Source organism: Anas acuta, chromosome 3, assembly GCF_963932015.1.
Source record: "Anas acuta chromosome 3, bAnaAcu1.1, whole genome shotgun sequence".
NCBI classification, from domain to species: Eukaryota; Metazoa; Chordata; class Aves; order Anseriformes; family Anatidae; genus Anas; species Anas acuta.
In genome coordinates, this window is record NC_088981.1 from 56,148,649 (window position 1) to 56,164,973 (window position 16,325).

Sequence of the window (16,325 nt, forward strand, 5' to 3'; positions counted from 1 at the left end):
CCTCTGATGATGCTGACTTCAACTAATTTATTTATGGAAGATCACACTGCATGAGGAAAATATTAAAATACCATTAGTATTACCATTTAACATTTATATTATAACTTCAAGGGGACAAACTTAATGGAGTTTCATTATAACTTCAGAAACATAGAAATAAAATTATTAATCATATTGAAGCCTGTGTGTAAATATACACTATAACCCCAAGAAAACTCCATATGGAAGCATATGTACTAAATCAACATTTTGACTGGACATATTGGACTTCAGTGTGTTTAATAATTGTTGACAAATTGCTAAGTATAGTCCAACAATGGTATCTAATGGTGTAGAATATCTCCTTGCTTTCAGGTAACTGGTTTTTGAATGTATAAAATGTATAGAATCACCTTTGTGATGTAAAGTCTATTTGCATAGCATTTGATTTTCATTATATTTGTTACTGTCAGTATTTGTATACGTACTTGTAAGTTTAAGTTCCAATGACGTACATTTATGAGCAATGATATAAAAGGTCTAATAAGGACTATTTATGAGAACTATAATGAGGACCAGACAAACAACTGAACTACAAACATGAAGACAACTAAATTACAACAAACTATGAAGAACAAATTGCAAGTACAACAGACAAACTTGTTAGAAAGAAAAAACAATGTTTCCTTTAATTTTCACCAATTGCTAATAAGTAATTTATGTTTGTGACTCACAAAGTTCCTGTTTTGACTATCGGATTCTAGTTTAAGACTTTTCTTGCCTTTAAAATACTCAAGTTTATTTTCTTTTATGCTGTCTTTTTGTATCATTCCTTACAATGGAAGCTAATACAAATCTAATGTGAAATAGCATGAATTGCTAAAAGACCAGATATTAATTTTTTATGGTAGCTTGGCTTGATCCTTACTAACAGATGTTTCATCAGATTTTCACGTATCTCAAGTGAATAAACACAGTAGCTGATTAAGATAATACAAAATCACAAACCCCACCCTAAAGATTAAAACTCTGGTCAGGTTGGACTGTTTTCTCACTGGAAACACACACACAATATAATAAAAATATTATGCAACCTTAAAATATCTTTCATGCCACTATGATCAAAAGTAATCCATTTGAGGAGGAAAAAGAATGCTTTCTTCTATGTGTTAGGATTAAACATCAGACATTATGGATAGATCGATAGAAACAAGAATGGATGTCTGTGCTCTTATGATTTTTTAACTGGTTCTGCCAGTTACTTATCACAAATATGATGCAGTAAACCTAGCTAAAGAGAGGGTGATAAAGCAAAGGGGGGGTGCTCTTAAGTACCAAGTCAGGATTCATATGACATGGGGATTACACAGACAAAAAGCACAATACAAGACTCTCTTCCCTTTCAAGCATTACTGGGTGAGATCACAGTAATGTGCAGACAAAAACCACAAGTTACAACATATAATTGCTGCCAAGTGTACACAGCAACTCTTCTTTCATTCTTCAAGCCTTTTTCCTTTTCTACACTGAATAGCAATACTGCAGCACTAGGCAAGTTAAATCTTCTAAAGGCATGGTGCAGAACTTTGGCTTTCTGTGACTTAACAGCACAGTTTTGCCAAGACATCAACTTCCAAAAAAATTCTATTTGGAAATTTAGCGAGGGATATTCAAAAGAGCTCAACAGCGAGGTATTTGGCTCATACTGAAGGGGGCAATAAACTTGCACTGACTTCAGTGGAATGAAATAAAACCCAGTGCTAGGCAGTCCAGTTAAAATGGAGGAACCTTTAGACCATATACAGATGAACATTTATTGAAGATTTTCCTTATATTTTATTACAAAATAAGTGCAAAATTACTTCAAGGTTAAAGCATGTCTGCCTCAATTTCAGCATTCCCAGGCATATGAAAAAACAAATTACATGCTTACTATGAATTTATTTTATGATTTTTTTTTCAATCATGTTATTAGTAAGAAAAATATTTTTCATTGCCTTCTTGAAAACGCTTTTGTCTAAGAAATATATATACATATTAGAAAATAAAAAAATAAATTAAAAAAAAAAAAAACACAAGGAGATTTTAAAGTTTAAAATGTCAGTTTCTTCCTTTAAATTCAGGATATTTATTACACCAGAAAACGTATTAAGATGATAAGGAAAGATAAATGTTTTTAAATCAACAACTTTAAAAACTGGCATTTTCTCAGTTCCATTTCTAACATCTGATACATTTCATTGGTATGGTGTACTATTTAGAAAAGATTTGTGAAGCCAATCACAAGAAAATATGATTTCTTTTTTCCCCTAGGACCTTCAGGTCCTCCCCTAGGATGGTGGCAGTCAAAGGAGTCAGTAACTATAGGAGTTGGCTAAAAGCAATACTTGCTATCATGTACATCATCAACACTGCCAACAACAGGGTGGGGTGGGGAGGTGGAAAGAAACTTCTGAAGACTAAAGACAACTGACTAAGCCAGGCATATATTATTTGTAAGTAACTTTTAAGTTACTAATGTGTGGCAAGAGATTTAGAAGCCACTCATTTGGTATTACCCATGTGAAAAATATGCACACAGTTTCTATTAGAGGGAGCATATATATAAACAGATGTTTGCATTTTTAATCCTCAGCACTATCTTCTGATTTTGATGTGCCACTGGAGATTGAAATTTATTATTGTATTAATGCTACTTCTACCATTTTGACTTTCACTGAAATTAAGAACAGAGAAGGGTTAAATGCAATTTGTAGCTTAGTGAAATGATCAGCTTAACATAATAGTAATTCTCCACATACAGAGACAGACAAATAGAAGACCTGGCTAGTGGTGTTGTTGCTATACAATGCCTTTGTCAGTTCAAGTGACCAGATTTTAGCAGAAACATATCCAATCCAAAATAAAGTCAAAATACTGAACAACATGGAAAGACTAAATGGCTCAAATCTGACAGCTCAAAGAAAAAAGCCTATATTTCATAAACTAGTTACACAATAAACTGTAACTAGAGTAGTTGGTGGACACAGCAAATCTGATATACCAGGCTTATATGTGGAAGAGGTGAAATTTCATTGATTTTATAGTTCTACTGCTTCTAAACATTATTAAACTATTATTTTAAAACCACAAATTCTTAACTTATACAAATGATGCCTTTGTTCAACACCAGCATTACTTCTTTTTGGTTTTGTCCGTATATTACAGATAAAATACAATTCTCTAAACCAATGTTAAAATCCAAGACAAATTGAATACAATTTGGGGGATTTGTTGTTCGAGACATTGGATAAATATACACACCCTGCACAAAACCTCTATGTTATTTTAGCTTTCAGTATGAAAGACACGTTATTGGTGTTCCTTTGCATATGTTTAATGACTCAGCTAGGAAGACGATTCAGAATTTTCATTTTTCACACCACAAAAAAAAAAATAAATCACTGAGAACTGCATCACTTGTACAAATGCCTCTGTGACAACTTCAACCATGAAGTCCTTTTTTCCACGTAAAAAGCAAATTCTGATAAAAAATGACATCAGCTTCATAATATGGATTTGTCACTGCACAGTTCTTAATTAGAAGAACTGCAAGAAACCAGAGCATGCATCTGAACAAAACAAACTCTGTTCACAACAGGGAGTTGCACTTTTCTGTCTGATACCCATTAAGAAGCATATTTATAAGAGACAAAGCTGGAACTGGAAAAACTCTGATTGCATTGTATCCTTTCAAAAATTAGGTTAGCTGGTTGACAGTCTTCATGTTTCTACACTAAGTTCTGCTAGAGCTAACTCCTGAAGATTTTTTAGCATTAAAAAGCTATCATTTTACCATGTACTGGAAGACAGCTGGACTACTTCTGGAATATTAAGAAGGAAAGTGTTTTTAAGAATGATAACTATCTGTCACACTTTAATTGACCAACATATTTTCCAATAAACACTTTTTTTCAGTCTACCAGAACTTGCAACAAATATGTTCTTTAAAAATAAATCATGCTGACACTTCTGTAGAATATTAAGTAAATTACATCTTAATTGATATAGCTGTAGTTTTGTGGTATTAAGCAATTTGAGTCAGCACAGTGGTAGCCTCTCTTGTCAAAAGTGGCTATTTGCTACACTGGAATTTGGACAAACCACTAAATACTTAAATGATGTTCAGAAGTTACAGAAGGAGAAATTCACAAGATGGGAATTGGTAAGCATAGGAGGGGGGGGGGGTTGGGGAGCAGTGAAGTCTTGAGTACAATTAACAAAATTGTTTCCAAATAGCAAATTAAAACAGCCAGCATACTGTTCAGGTTGATGTTGTCCCATTATGACAGACAGTAGGGTGAAAACTACAAAATGAAAGATGAGAAAAAAGGCACAAGAATAAAAAGTTTACAGTGGTGTCAAAATGTATGACTGCAGTTATTTTTAGAGTGGAAAGTGGCTTGATTCTTCAACAGAAGACCAATAAAATTAGTCAATGTAAATGACTACTAGGGGTCTGACTACATAAGCAGAACTAAAACTATGAATTATACACTTAATCTTCCTGTACTGCTGCAAGGTTTAGAGCTTAGCCTGCCATTTACAGAAACTACATAGACAAATGAGAACTGAATCCAGACAAAACAAGAGGAGTTTTTGGAAGCCATGCTTTCCCTTAAATCAGGTGCTTCTATTACAATATTTAGGGCAGGAAAAGTACTTTTGCTTAAATGTATCACAATATTTTGTATATATAACTTCATTAGTTCAATTTGTAGAAAACTTACAGCTTATACCTGAAGTACTTTTTTATTTACTTATTTATTTTTCTCATGAGAGAGATTTTTATCTTCCATGGAGAGTAGAAAAGGTTCAGAAACAGTATGTGTGAATTATTTTATCAGACATTTCTATGTGCAACCTCAACAGGGAATATATTTTCTAGGTGGATTTTTCTTATTAATTCACCAAATTGTAGCTAAAACTCTATCTTTTATTTTTTTTCTTCAAATTCTTGTAAAATAAGTCATGTGTTTTCCTTCATTTTAATATTGCCTGCATAGATTTACTTTCCCCAATATATTTCAGACATCTCTGTGCTGGGGTTGTAAGCAAAGCGCAGATGTTAAAATTTCAGTTATCAGACAGTGACATGTAAAGCCTTGATCTAGTGAACATTTACATGTTACACATTATGCAAATCACTTAAGCAAGCCCATTAAGTAAGCAAATCCAAGATTCTAGCAAAACAATCACAGACACAAAAATACGCATGCAAATCCTTCAAGATCAGCACTTCTTATTAATTGGCAAATGTTGACTTTACCATGGTAATCCTTCATGTCTGAAAGGTCTGCTGATATAGAAAAGCAACCCTGTATTAACAGTAATACATACCAAAATGCATGTCATGTGATTGCTAGATTTATATGTAAGAAACTTTTATCTGGAAAACTTCTATTCTTAACTAAGACTTATCGACAAATCGACAAGAGAAAAAAAGTGACATTCTCAAAGAAAAAAAAGTCTATGTTTTTAACTTTTAACAGTAAAAAAAAAAAAGAGGCAAAGATATATATATATATATATATATATAACATATATATAACATATATATATATATATATATATATATAACAAACATAGATATATAAATAGATATATATATAACAAACAGGTTCTAAAATCTATGTGTCATAAATATGTGAAAGATATAGTTTTACCTTCAGTGAAAGGTATAGTTTTTTCTTTAAAGCTGTGTTCTTCAGTGAAAGAGTATAGGCTAACGAATGTACCTAATAAATGAATGCAAGGACTCTGTAAGGTGAGGTCCTAGTCATCTTTGAATTTTTGTGATATTTTGTGATATTTTTTGGCCTTACAAGTGCATAACAGAATTGAGGAAAATCACCGTGCTTTTAAGGTTGGTTAATTCATGGAGAACCAAACACTTCAGGGAAAAGAATTACCAGCAGCATCAAAAAAAAAAAAAAAAAAAAAGTCAGATCCAAAAAAGTAAACAGAAGTAATGAGAGGCAGCTTCCTGTTAAATTCATTCCAACAGTGATTTACTTTTGCATTAACAACCTGTCAACTGAGGGAAATAAAGGAAAGCCAACTAGTCATTTTTCTCTGCAAGATTTATATGAACAGAAATTCTAAGCACATGCCTCAAGCCAGCAGAAATGTAAATATTAAGCAGGACATAAAGGATTGCTTTTGATTTGTTTTGCTTAAGCTAGATTAAAATACAAAAGAAGACTGACAGGTAAAGGGGACAGAATATAAATACTTTGCAGTTCTTCATTAAATACCCAGATTCCTCCAGACTAACTTCTCAGTTACATGTGAGGTATAGATGCCTATGCAAGGAAAGAAATTGCTGGACTGAATAGTTCTTCAAAAAATTTCAGGTTTTCTGAGTTTTCCTTAATATTCAGAATTGCAAATTTCCACTCCTGAGTCATTGACAACGTTCTTTGTCTCATTTGCCCTCTACAGCAATATATACACACCCGTTCCCACCCCAGAAGTGCCACAAGAGAAATAAGTATCAGCGATAACATTATCTGACCATTCCCTGCCTCCTCACCATATGCCAGGATTATGTTGGCTGACGGGGCTAAAGTCTTGGTAAGACAAAGAGAGATAAGCGAATATGCTGACAATTATTTCATCATTTGTTCAGTGATAGAATCTTTGGCCCTTGTCTGGGGGAGGCAGTTTCAGCTCCGTGGTGAAAAAACTCACTTCCTGACCTGGGCAGTTCCAGATAAAATTTAATCCATTTTCACAGATGGTGATGTGACTGACTCCTGCTGCTAGCATTGGTGGCATTAACAATGCTTCCCAACATACTCCCTCCCCATCTCCCACTTGGCTCCTGAGCCCACAGGTTCACTCAGAAACCCTCCCATGAACAAGGGAGAACTTTAATCTCATCTTTCTCTATACAGTTCCAGTTAAGGAGGGTTGATCCCTTACTGGAGACCATTATCAGCCACGTGGCTGAAGGACCTGATTTCAATTATTCTCTATTCTCTCATCCCTCTTTTATTGATAAACTAAAAATAATACTTTTTTTTTTTCTTCAAACCATCAATAAAGTTGACATGAATATTTCAGTGACTATGGTAGAATTAAAACTTACCCTTCAGTTAGCTCCTGGGTATTGATTAAAACCACCCTAAGGACATGGAATCATGACTACTGACACCAATGTCACTACTCTGATGGATGAACAACAGGACAGGTTCTCACCCTGACATAAGCTGTGGTCATAGTATTTCTGTGATAACAGCAAGGGACATTACACAGAAAGAGTGTAATAAAAATTGTAGGTGCATTTATGTCTTGATAGAAGAAATATTTTCCACATCCTGAATAAAAATAAACATTTGCATAGCAGTCACAATTTAAAATGACTGCTGACTTATAAGTACTTACGAATCTACTGATTACATTAAGAAGGTAAAAACTTTTAGGAGGTTTTTGCTATCTCCTCAAAAAGCACATGTATTCAAAAACCTAGAAGTCCAGTACAGACAAGACACTTTAAAACTGGACTAGTCTGGAAAGCAACTATGTAAACTGGAATCTGCTTTTAAGATCACCTAAAAAACTCCACTTCTGCTCTTAGGTTACAATACAGAACAGAGTCAAAACTATACTGCAACATCAGACATTTTGTTATGAGAGGAAAAAAAAAAAAAAGAAGCAAGCACTGACTAAACTGAACACTTGTGAAGTTACACATACTTGAGCCAACTGTTTTTTACTTTCTGTAGTGAGCTGGTACTTCCTTATTTTGGATAAAAATGAGGTTATGGCACAAGGGAAAACACCAATACAATTCTGAAGACACAGCAGAACCACTGTCATATTCTGAGATGTGGAATCTCCACTGAATCTCCTTGTTTCCCAAATTTTGAACCAAAGTATAATTCTATAGAGCAATGACTCAGGAAGCAGTACAGAAATTAAGGAAGTTCAGAAATCATCTGATCTGTTTCTCAACCCACAAAGCAAGAAACATTTAGACTAAACCACGTCTGGCAGACATTAGAATACATTTTTGAGGACTGAGATTTCACAGTCTACCTTTGCAATCAGTTCCAGTGCTGTCTACTTTTTGATAAATTTCCTCACCTCATTTATCTTGCTGTAATTTAAACCTGTTCTTTTTGTCCTTTCAGCTGCCCAGAAAGATCAGCCTATTTCTTCCCATTGCAGTCACCTCTTTTAAACACTTTAAATTATGCATTCCCCTTTCTACCTACTCTAAACAAAAAACTCGTAGTTCCTTCTGTCTGTCCTCAGAAGTTACATTTTGTAGAACTCTATTTTTTTCTCTCTTCTGAGTTCTCTGAAACCATCAAAATATACATGTGAACAAAAAGGTCAGGAATGTCTGAATCTGATATAAAAGGGGATTTAATTAGTTCTGTTTAAAACACCATCATTCTAACATCTCAGCTTCCATACAGTGCTGTCATTGGAAGACAAGCAAAATTTTTACAAGGGAAGGATGACACATACTTGTTCTCAAGTATGTGTCTTACTTATACTTAATCTTATAGGCAGGGAAACAGGCAGAGCTAAGTGACTCTCTCACAGCCATCAGGCATATCTACCACAGACAGGAATAAGAACCTGTTAAGTTGCCTGCTGAGCTGATCTGTACCTTCACCCCACATCACAACACATGACCTGAAGCCAGTATGCCACAATTAAAATTTCAGCATCCTTAACTTTTAAAGACATTTATTATATTTTTATCATTTACTTTTCATTTTTATTTCTTTCTGTTTTAAGTGTCTGAGACTATCCATCAATTCTTCTGAGGTATCAGACCTATATTTTGGGATTATACTTTATTGCAACACCTGCTTGTCCATACCTTTCCGATCAGTTTGTGGCTGAATATTTCTTCCATAGACCATGTTCCACCAATTGACACCATTCCACCTAATTCCACCATTCCTCACCTGAGTTTTGCTTCTGAAAGCAAGCTAAGTCCTGCAGTTCTTAAAAAGTCAAACTATACAATTATTACTTTTGCATTTTTTCACAGGATGACTGATTTTTTCCCTATAATAGCCCCATAAATACTCCATAAATCCCATATCTGATCATCTTAATCTCCAACTTGTATATAACCCCCTCTAGGCAAAGCTTAATAAACCCCAGTAGCTTTCTAAGCTTAAAACTCACTAGCTAAGCTGGATGAATATCAGGTTTTACAATATTTCCTCTGTAACTTCAGTAAAGCTTAAGATGCCAGGGAGATTAGGGATACCTTATGAATCCACAGCCAAATTGACCGGTACCTTTTAAGGACACAAAATAAAATGTACAGGAGCAGTATTGTTTCCCACTTTGTCTGTCTTACTGTACTAAAAAGAACAGATAAGAAGGCTACATTTTGTGGCTGTGGTTTTTAACCTATGCGTTCATATACACACACCCACAAAAAAGAGAGAGAGAGAGAGAGGGAGAGAAACATGAAACCTAAGGGTCTGCAAGCAAGTACTGCCAAATGGCAGGTTGCTGGAGAGGTGAATGTCTCATTTTCATTTCAGTCAAGAATTAACAGCAAGCTATCTATGATCTCTTTCACTTATTAAACAGCAAACACATTTTGTCTGTTGAACATGGTTGTTTCTAATGTTTCCAGCATACTTGCTAGGGCTTTCTTGCCCGCAGAATTAACTCTTACTATACCACATCACTTTTTATAACTATATTCTTATCATGAGGAATTAGCAAAGACTAAAGGTCTTTCTTTGGGCCTTAATGTTCCAGTCACCTGGCATCAGCTCACAGCAGCTGTAGATTACAGCAGTTTTTGCTGACTTATTGTATGCTGAGGATGGCAGCTGCAGGATCACAGGGATGTAAAGGCCATCAGCCAGCTGATGAGTCAGGTCCTAAGTGTATATTCCTGGCTACACAAGGAAGATGGAAAACACATATTGGAGGGACATGAAGCTGGAAACTGCCACTGCACAGCCACTGCATTCAAATGTCAGAAAAACCCTGTACTTTTTATTTAGAGGGGAAAAAAAAAATCTATCAAAGAAGCTACGAACTCTATATATAACATCCTTTTTCCAATAGCAAGTTTGTAATAGCAAAACTACCCATCTGATATGGAATTAGCTGAGTAGTACAGGCTGCTCCAAAACTTTCTTCTGTCCCAGAATAAACTCTAGAGGTTTTTTTCCAGTAAAACAGCTGGAGCTCCTAAAATATTTTGCACTCTAGTGGTTAGGAAAAGACATTTAGTAAATGAAATACCTTGTTCATATGTTTAAAGAAAACAGTCACAATGTGTTGCATTACTCTCTGCCCAAGTGTCACTACAGACCAAGATGATGGCAATTTTAAACTGACTGCCCTGTACAGTGTGTGTTTATCTTGTGTACACATAACTTGCTGAGGAAAATTCCTATCATGTAAATCATGGAATCATAGAATGGCCTGGGTTGGAAGTGACCTTAAAAAGCATCTAATTCCCACACCCCTACCATGGGTAGGGATACCACCCACTAGACCAGGTTGCTCAAAACCCCATCCAACATGGTCTTGGACACTTCCAGGGATGAAGCATCCACAGCTTCTCTGTGCAACCTGTTCCAGTGCCTCACTACTCCTTGAGTAAAGGATTTCTTCAAATATCTAATCTAAACCTACCCTCTTTTAGTTTGAAACCATTACTCAGTCCTATCACTACACTCCCTGAAAAAGAGTCCTCCCAGCTTTCCTGTAGGCCCCTTTTAGGTACTGGAAGGCCACTATAAGGTCTCCTGGAGCCTTCTTTTCTCCAGGCTGAAACAAACCCAGCTTCCTCATGCTATCTTCACATGAGAGGAGCTCCATCCCTTTGATCATTCTCAAAGCCCTCCTCTGGACTCATTCTAATACATCCATGTACTTCTTGTGCTGTGGCCCTAGAGCGGAACACAGCACTCTGGGTGGGGTCTCACAAGAGCAAAGTAGACAGGGAGAATCACCTCCTTCAGCCTACTAGCCACTCTTCTTTTGATGCAGCCCAGGATACAGCTGGCTTCCTGGGCTGCAAGAGAATACTGTTGGCTCACGTTAAGTTTCTCATCCACCATCACCCCCAGATTCTTCTCCTCAGGGCTGCCTTCTATCCATTCTCTGCCTAGCCTGCATTTGTGGGATTGCCCTGACCCAGGTGCAGGACCTTGGACTTGGCCGTGTTGAACCTCATGAGGTTCACACTGGCCCACCTCTCAACCCTGTCCAGGTCCCTCTGGATGGCATCCCTTCCCTCCAGAATGTCAACTACCACACAGCTTGGTGTCATCAGCAAACTTGCTGAGGGTGCACTCAATCCCTCTGTCTGTGTCACTGACAAAGATGTTAAATAGCAATGATTCCAATATTGACCCCTGAGGAACACCACTCATTACTTATCTCCACTTGGGCATTGACCATGACTCTTGGAGTTCAACCAGACAGCCTATTCATTACTTACCCAGTGTTCCATCCATGAAATCCGTGTCTCTCCAACTTAGAGACAAGGATATCATGGGGGACAATGTCAGATGCCTTGCACAAGTCCAGGCAGATGATGTCAGTTGCTCTTTCCCTATCCACCAATGCTGCAACCCCATCATAGAACGTCACCAGATTTGTTAGGCATGATCTGCCTTTAGTGCAGCCATATTGGGTGTCACCAGTCACCTCTTTATTTTCCATGTGTCATAGTATAGTTTCCAGGAGAATCTGCTTTATGGTCTTGCAAGGCTGAGATGAGACTGACTGGCATGAAAATGGGGGTTATGTTTCCCCACTTCCAGTCAGTGGAACTTCACCGGACTGCTATGACTTCTCAAATATGAAGGACAGTGGCTTAGCAATCTCATCCACCAGTTCCCTCAGGACCCCTGAGGAGTTCATGCATTTATCTCATCAGGTCCAATTGACTTTTGCACCTTTAGCACCTTAGCTGGTCCTGAAACTGATCTTCTCCTACAGTGGGCAGTTCATCATTCTCCCAAGCCCTGCCTTTTCCCTCTGGGGTGCAGGTTAATTCTATTTAAAAGAGTTTAAAAATAATAAGCACATTACAGTTATTTTACAGTTTTCAACAGTAACTGGAGTGAAGGATTACTGAATACATAATCTACAGGCACAGACTTTACTGTGGAAAATGGATGAATTACACAATTACTTGCAATATTTCAGCAACCATGAGAAATTCAAGAGAGATGTGGGTATTGACAAGATAAAAGCAGAAGAAAAGGAAGATGAATGAATTAAGAGTACAAAGTCAAAGAAAAAATAACAAAGAATAATAACCAAAAGATAAAAAAACAAGAAAATTGAACAGTAGCAATAAAGATGGCACAACCAATCAAAACAGCAAATATATAATACAAAAAATATAATACATAATTTTCATCAAAATGTTACACTGTACATATTTCAGTCATACATTAGCATAATCTTTAGTCAGCAGACAGGCACCTAGTCCATTTATGTAAGCAGGAAGATAATTTGCTAACTTACCTGTTTGCTGCATGCATATAATATACATGGTAAACAAGTAGACACAGTGCTGCAGCTTCCATTTCCAGTGATAACACCACATCTCACTTATATGAGACATCCTGTTGGAAAAAAATAATTAAAAAAAAATCAAGCAACAATTCAGGAAGCTTTACAAGAAACCAAGAAAATGTGAAAATACTGTTATTAGTTAAACTAGTAACTAGCAGCAAATACAGTAGCACCTGAACATGTTGGATGGCCCTAGTATTGCTTGACCACATGTGTAAGTTTCCACTCTTGCTACAAGGGGTCAGAAATGTTGTCTGGTCCTTAACAGACAACAAGGTGGAAGACTGGTTATCACCAGGCTTCTAAGCAGACAGATGTGGTGATATTTTAGTAAAAGAATCAAAGAAGGTGAGGTGTTGGTTTTTTTTTTTTTTGAGATTGTAAATTATATAAATTGGATAAACAGTAAAATAAAACTTTTGCAAATGTATATAATTTGCATAATTTACATATACAAATATGTTTATGCTGTATATACAAAACGTGTATTTGTTATTAACTATACAAAGATATTGTGTGAGATTTTGCCTCTGCTCTTGACCAGTCTTTCAATATTTTTCACTGACAGTATTTTGATAGCTAGAACATTTTAACTCGACAGCTTTAATGAAAATCCTGAAACTTTCTTTGCCTAAATCTAGGGGCTCATCTGTGTTGTCAGTGAAGTCAAGGACATGTTTATTATTTAGCAAAACTAATGCAGTTATATAAAAATCATTATTATTTATAACTTGAAGTTAAAGTTTTCTTTGATTTGTAGTGTATACGACCTTAAATCGCTAAACAAAAATGATTCCTTCATAGTGTGCAGAAGGGGAAACAAGAAAGGAGACTTGTAATGAATCTGGTCAAATCTAAAATGAATAGTGCTTTATTATACTCCTGTCTCATTTTATTCAACAAGCAAGGAACGAATTGTGAAACAACACAAATTATTTTGACCAACTCCTTCCAACTCCTATTTGGCAATGACAACCAGTAACTGACTTTAGTACAGTGAGATATTACCTAGTAATACTGGAAGAAAATCTTTAGCAGAATCCCCCAAATATTTCACAAGTCTGTGGCCAGCAACAGTACATGATGAAGAACCACAAATAAGTAGTCATGAAGAAACATTGATTAACACAAATGTCTTCCAGGATAGTGCGTATTCAATATAGAAAGGAGAAAGTTGTTTGCAAGTGCCACTGGTATTATCTATCAGGATGGAAACATGAAAGAGGTAAGTAAAAGAAAGTACAGAGGAGTTCACACTCAGTGGCAAGAATACTTATTTTTTCTAAACTTGTGAAAACAGTCTTCTGCTCCACAGAGGCTGCTGTGAACCTGCTAGTGAAACCTGAGGGCAAATGTAAATCTTTTCCCAGTATCGGCTACTGTTGCTTCCCAAAGTGAAGTTCTGTAAAGTAGACAAGCCAAACTTAATGCAGAAAGATAAACCATTGTAAAGGAACAACTTATGTTTCAGTTTTAAAAGTGGTAGTTCATTAAACAGCTCCTATGGGCTAGATGCCAATGGGCCCAGGTAAATGACACTTCAACTGACTGCTGCAGTCAGTCAGCTTTCACTTCAGTGCAGTGTTACATGGCAAAAGCATCTGATTACAAAAGAAGTCCAGTTCTTTATGGGTACTTGTATCAAATTTGGAATTTGAAGCTGATTTATTTCTCTGAGATATTGTAAAGTCAAACTTAACAAGTGTTGAAGACAAGCACTGAACACACTGGGCTCTGAAATACAAGAATCTCTTTGATGAAGCCAGACACAAAAAATAACCAGATTATCCAACAATGGAAGTATTGTTCTTCAACTTAATGACCTATAAATCTCTGTTAAAATCTCAGACAACAGAATGCTGAGCTTTGGGAACATTTACTGTTCAATGTATATAATTCATAAATCCACAATGCCCTTAATATTAATTTAGAAAACTTACTTTGAACAGAAGTCCTTTTAAGTCACAAACAGTTACATACACATCGGAACATATACAGCATGCATACATATGCTCCCAGATGCATTTGTTTCTCATTTAATAGCTGGAGAATCCAATGCACAACTTTTGATGTACACGAGAAAAAAAATAATCTGGTGAGTTTCTACTGCCTAGGTTTCGAGTGCATCTACCCAGTCACATTGCCTTTAGTGCCCTTCTTAAAGAATCTGAGATTCTGTGTTAGTCTGACCAAACTATTATTTAAATTGGCCAATTTGTGTTTGCTAATGTTTACTTGCATTGTGGTAACACTCATAAGCCAGTACTCCATGTTAGTTTACAATATGTTTCCTCATCCTCACTTTTGTAAAAAGCACAAGTCAAGAAAGATTTCAAGAACATGGATAATCAACAACAGAACAGAGCATAAATAAGTGGAGAAAAGCAGAAAGGAATGACTATAAAGATTTTTCCCCAGAGGAAAAGGCTTAAAAAGGCTTAAAAAAGATATTTACACAATCGCTATAAAAATATACATTTCTCCACCGAAATGAACAAATAAATATGTAAAAAGTATCAAAGCCATCTCCTCCACCTACATTCAGTATTGTTAGAGGACAAAACAATTTTATTTATGACATTATTTCAGATGGCTAAAATAAAAGCTTATCAAACTCAAACAAGAAAGACCACAGAATGAACTTGCTACCAAAGCAGTTGACTAATGCAGGCACTATGAGTCAGATCTGTTTCTTTTGGAGAAGACTTTTGGTTATCCATGGTACAAAGCATAACCTGGAGCAGAGTGCTATATGTGAGCAAGAAGGTCACTTATGTGCACATTTTTGAGATCTTGCATAGACAAAAACACAAAATTCAGAAACCTGGCTGCTCATAGTCTTACACTGTGGTGTGCACCTTTGTTCATACAAAAATTTGTCATGGATGGAAGTCAGGTAACACTCTGTCAAGAAAAAGGCTTTTTCCATACCCAAATCCTTCTCTGATAGTTATGTAATTATGAAAAGGAGTCAAAGCAACTAGTAAATACTTGCCAGGAATTTTAAAAGAAAAAAGAAAATGCAAATGTTATTCACTTGTTTATACCCACTAAGCTTATGTTTATAATAAACCTCATTTTCTTGATTATTAGTGTTAATGTCTAGAGTGGAACCCAAACACCGTACGAATAATTTAACAGAAAAATTAGCAAACAGTTGTGGACTAGTTTATAGCTTATCAAGGGATGATTTGATAACATCTGACTAGTGCAACAGCACTGACTTGATGACACAAGAGACCCCTTCAGTTTTGTGTTCTTCTCTTAAACAGTATTAAAATGAAGTATTCTGTCTTTTAATATGAGAGAAGACAGAGACAGGACATGAGAACTGCAACATACTAAAACACACCAAAAAGTTAAGTAAGAAAAGGAATCCATAATAAAGATGATGACCCAGTTTCAGAACACTTGCAGATTTTTTCCATCTTTAACCCTGGATACCTTAAAATTGATTAACATAGTCCACAATGTTTTGTTGTTGTTGTTGTTTTTGTTTTTGTTTCCCCCCTATTTTATTTCAATGTAACTGAAAAAGCCCTGTTCAGTCCCCCACTGGTAACAAGCTAGCAGCTCTGAACATATCATCACATGTTGTCAAAAAAAGAAGCAGAACAACATATTACTGAGTATATTTGGGGACTATTAAAACACCTATGGTAGAGGTACATCCATTAGAGTTTGATGTAGCTTCATGACGGCAATCTGTGTAATACTGCCCCCCCCTCCCCCCCCCCCAAAAATAATAATAATAATTAGGAAGTGTCCTT

The 16,325-nt window shown here is 35.9% G+C and overlaps 1 protein-coding gene across 8 annotated transcripts in view; it reads right to left on the reverse strand.

Annotated features, from left to right (window-relative positions):
• Nucleotides 1-16,325, reverse strand: part of ADGRG6 (adhesion G protein-coupled receptor G6) — a 111,022-nt gene that overhangs the window by 92,169 nt on the left and 2,528 nt on the right. For all 8 annotated transcript variants that reach the window (XM_068677239.1, XM_068677235.1, XM_068677240.1 and 5 more), the window contains exon 2: nucleotides 12,505-12,605. In XM_068677239.1, coding sequence (XP_068533340.1) covers nucleotides 12,505-12,604 — 100 coding nt within the window. In that variant the 5' untranslated portion in view covers nucleotide 12,605. The remainder of the gene's footprint in view (nucleotides 1-12,504; nucleotides 12,606-16,325) is intronic.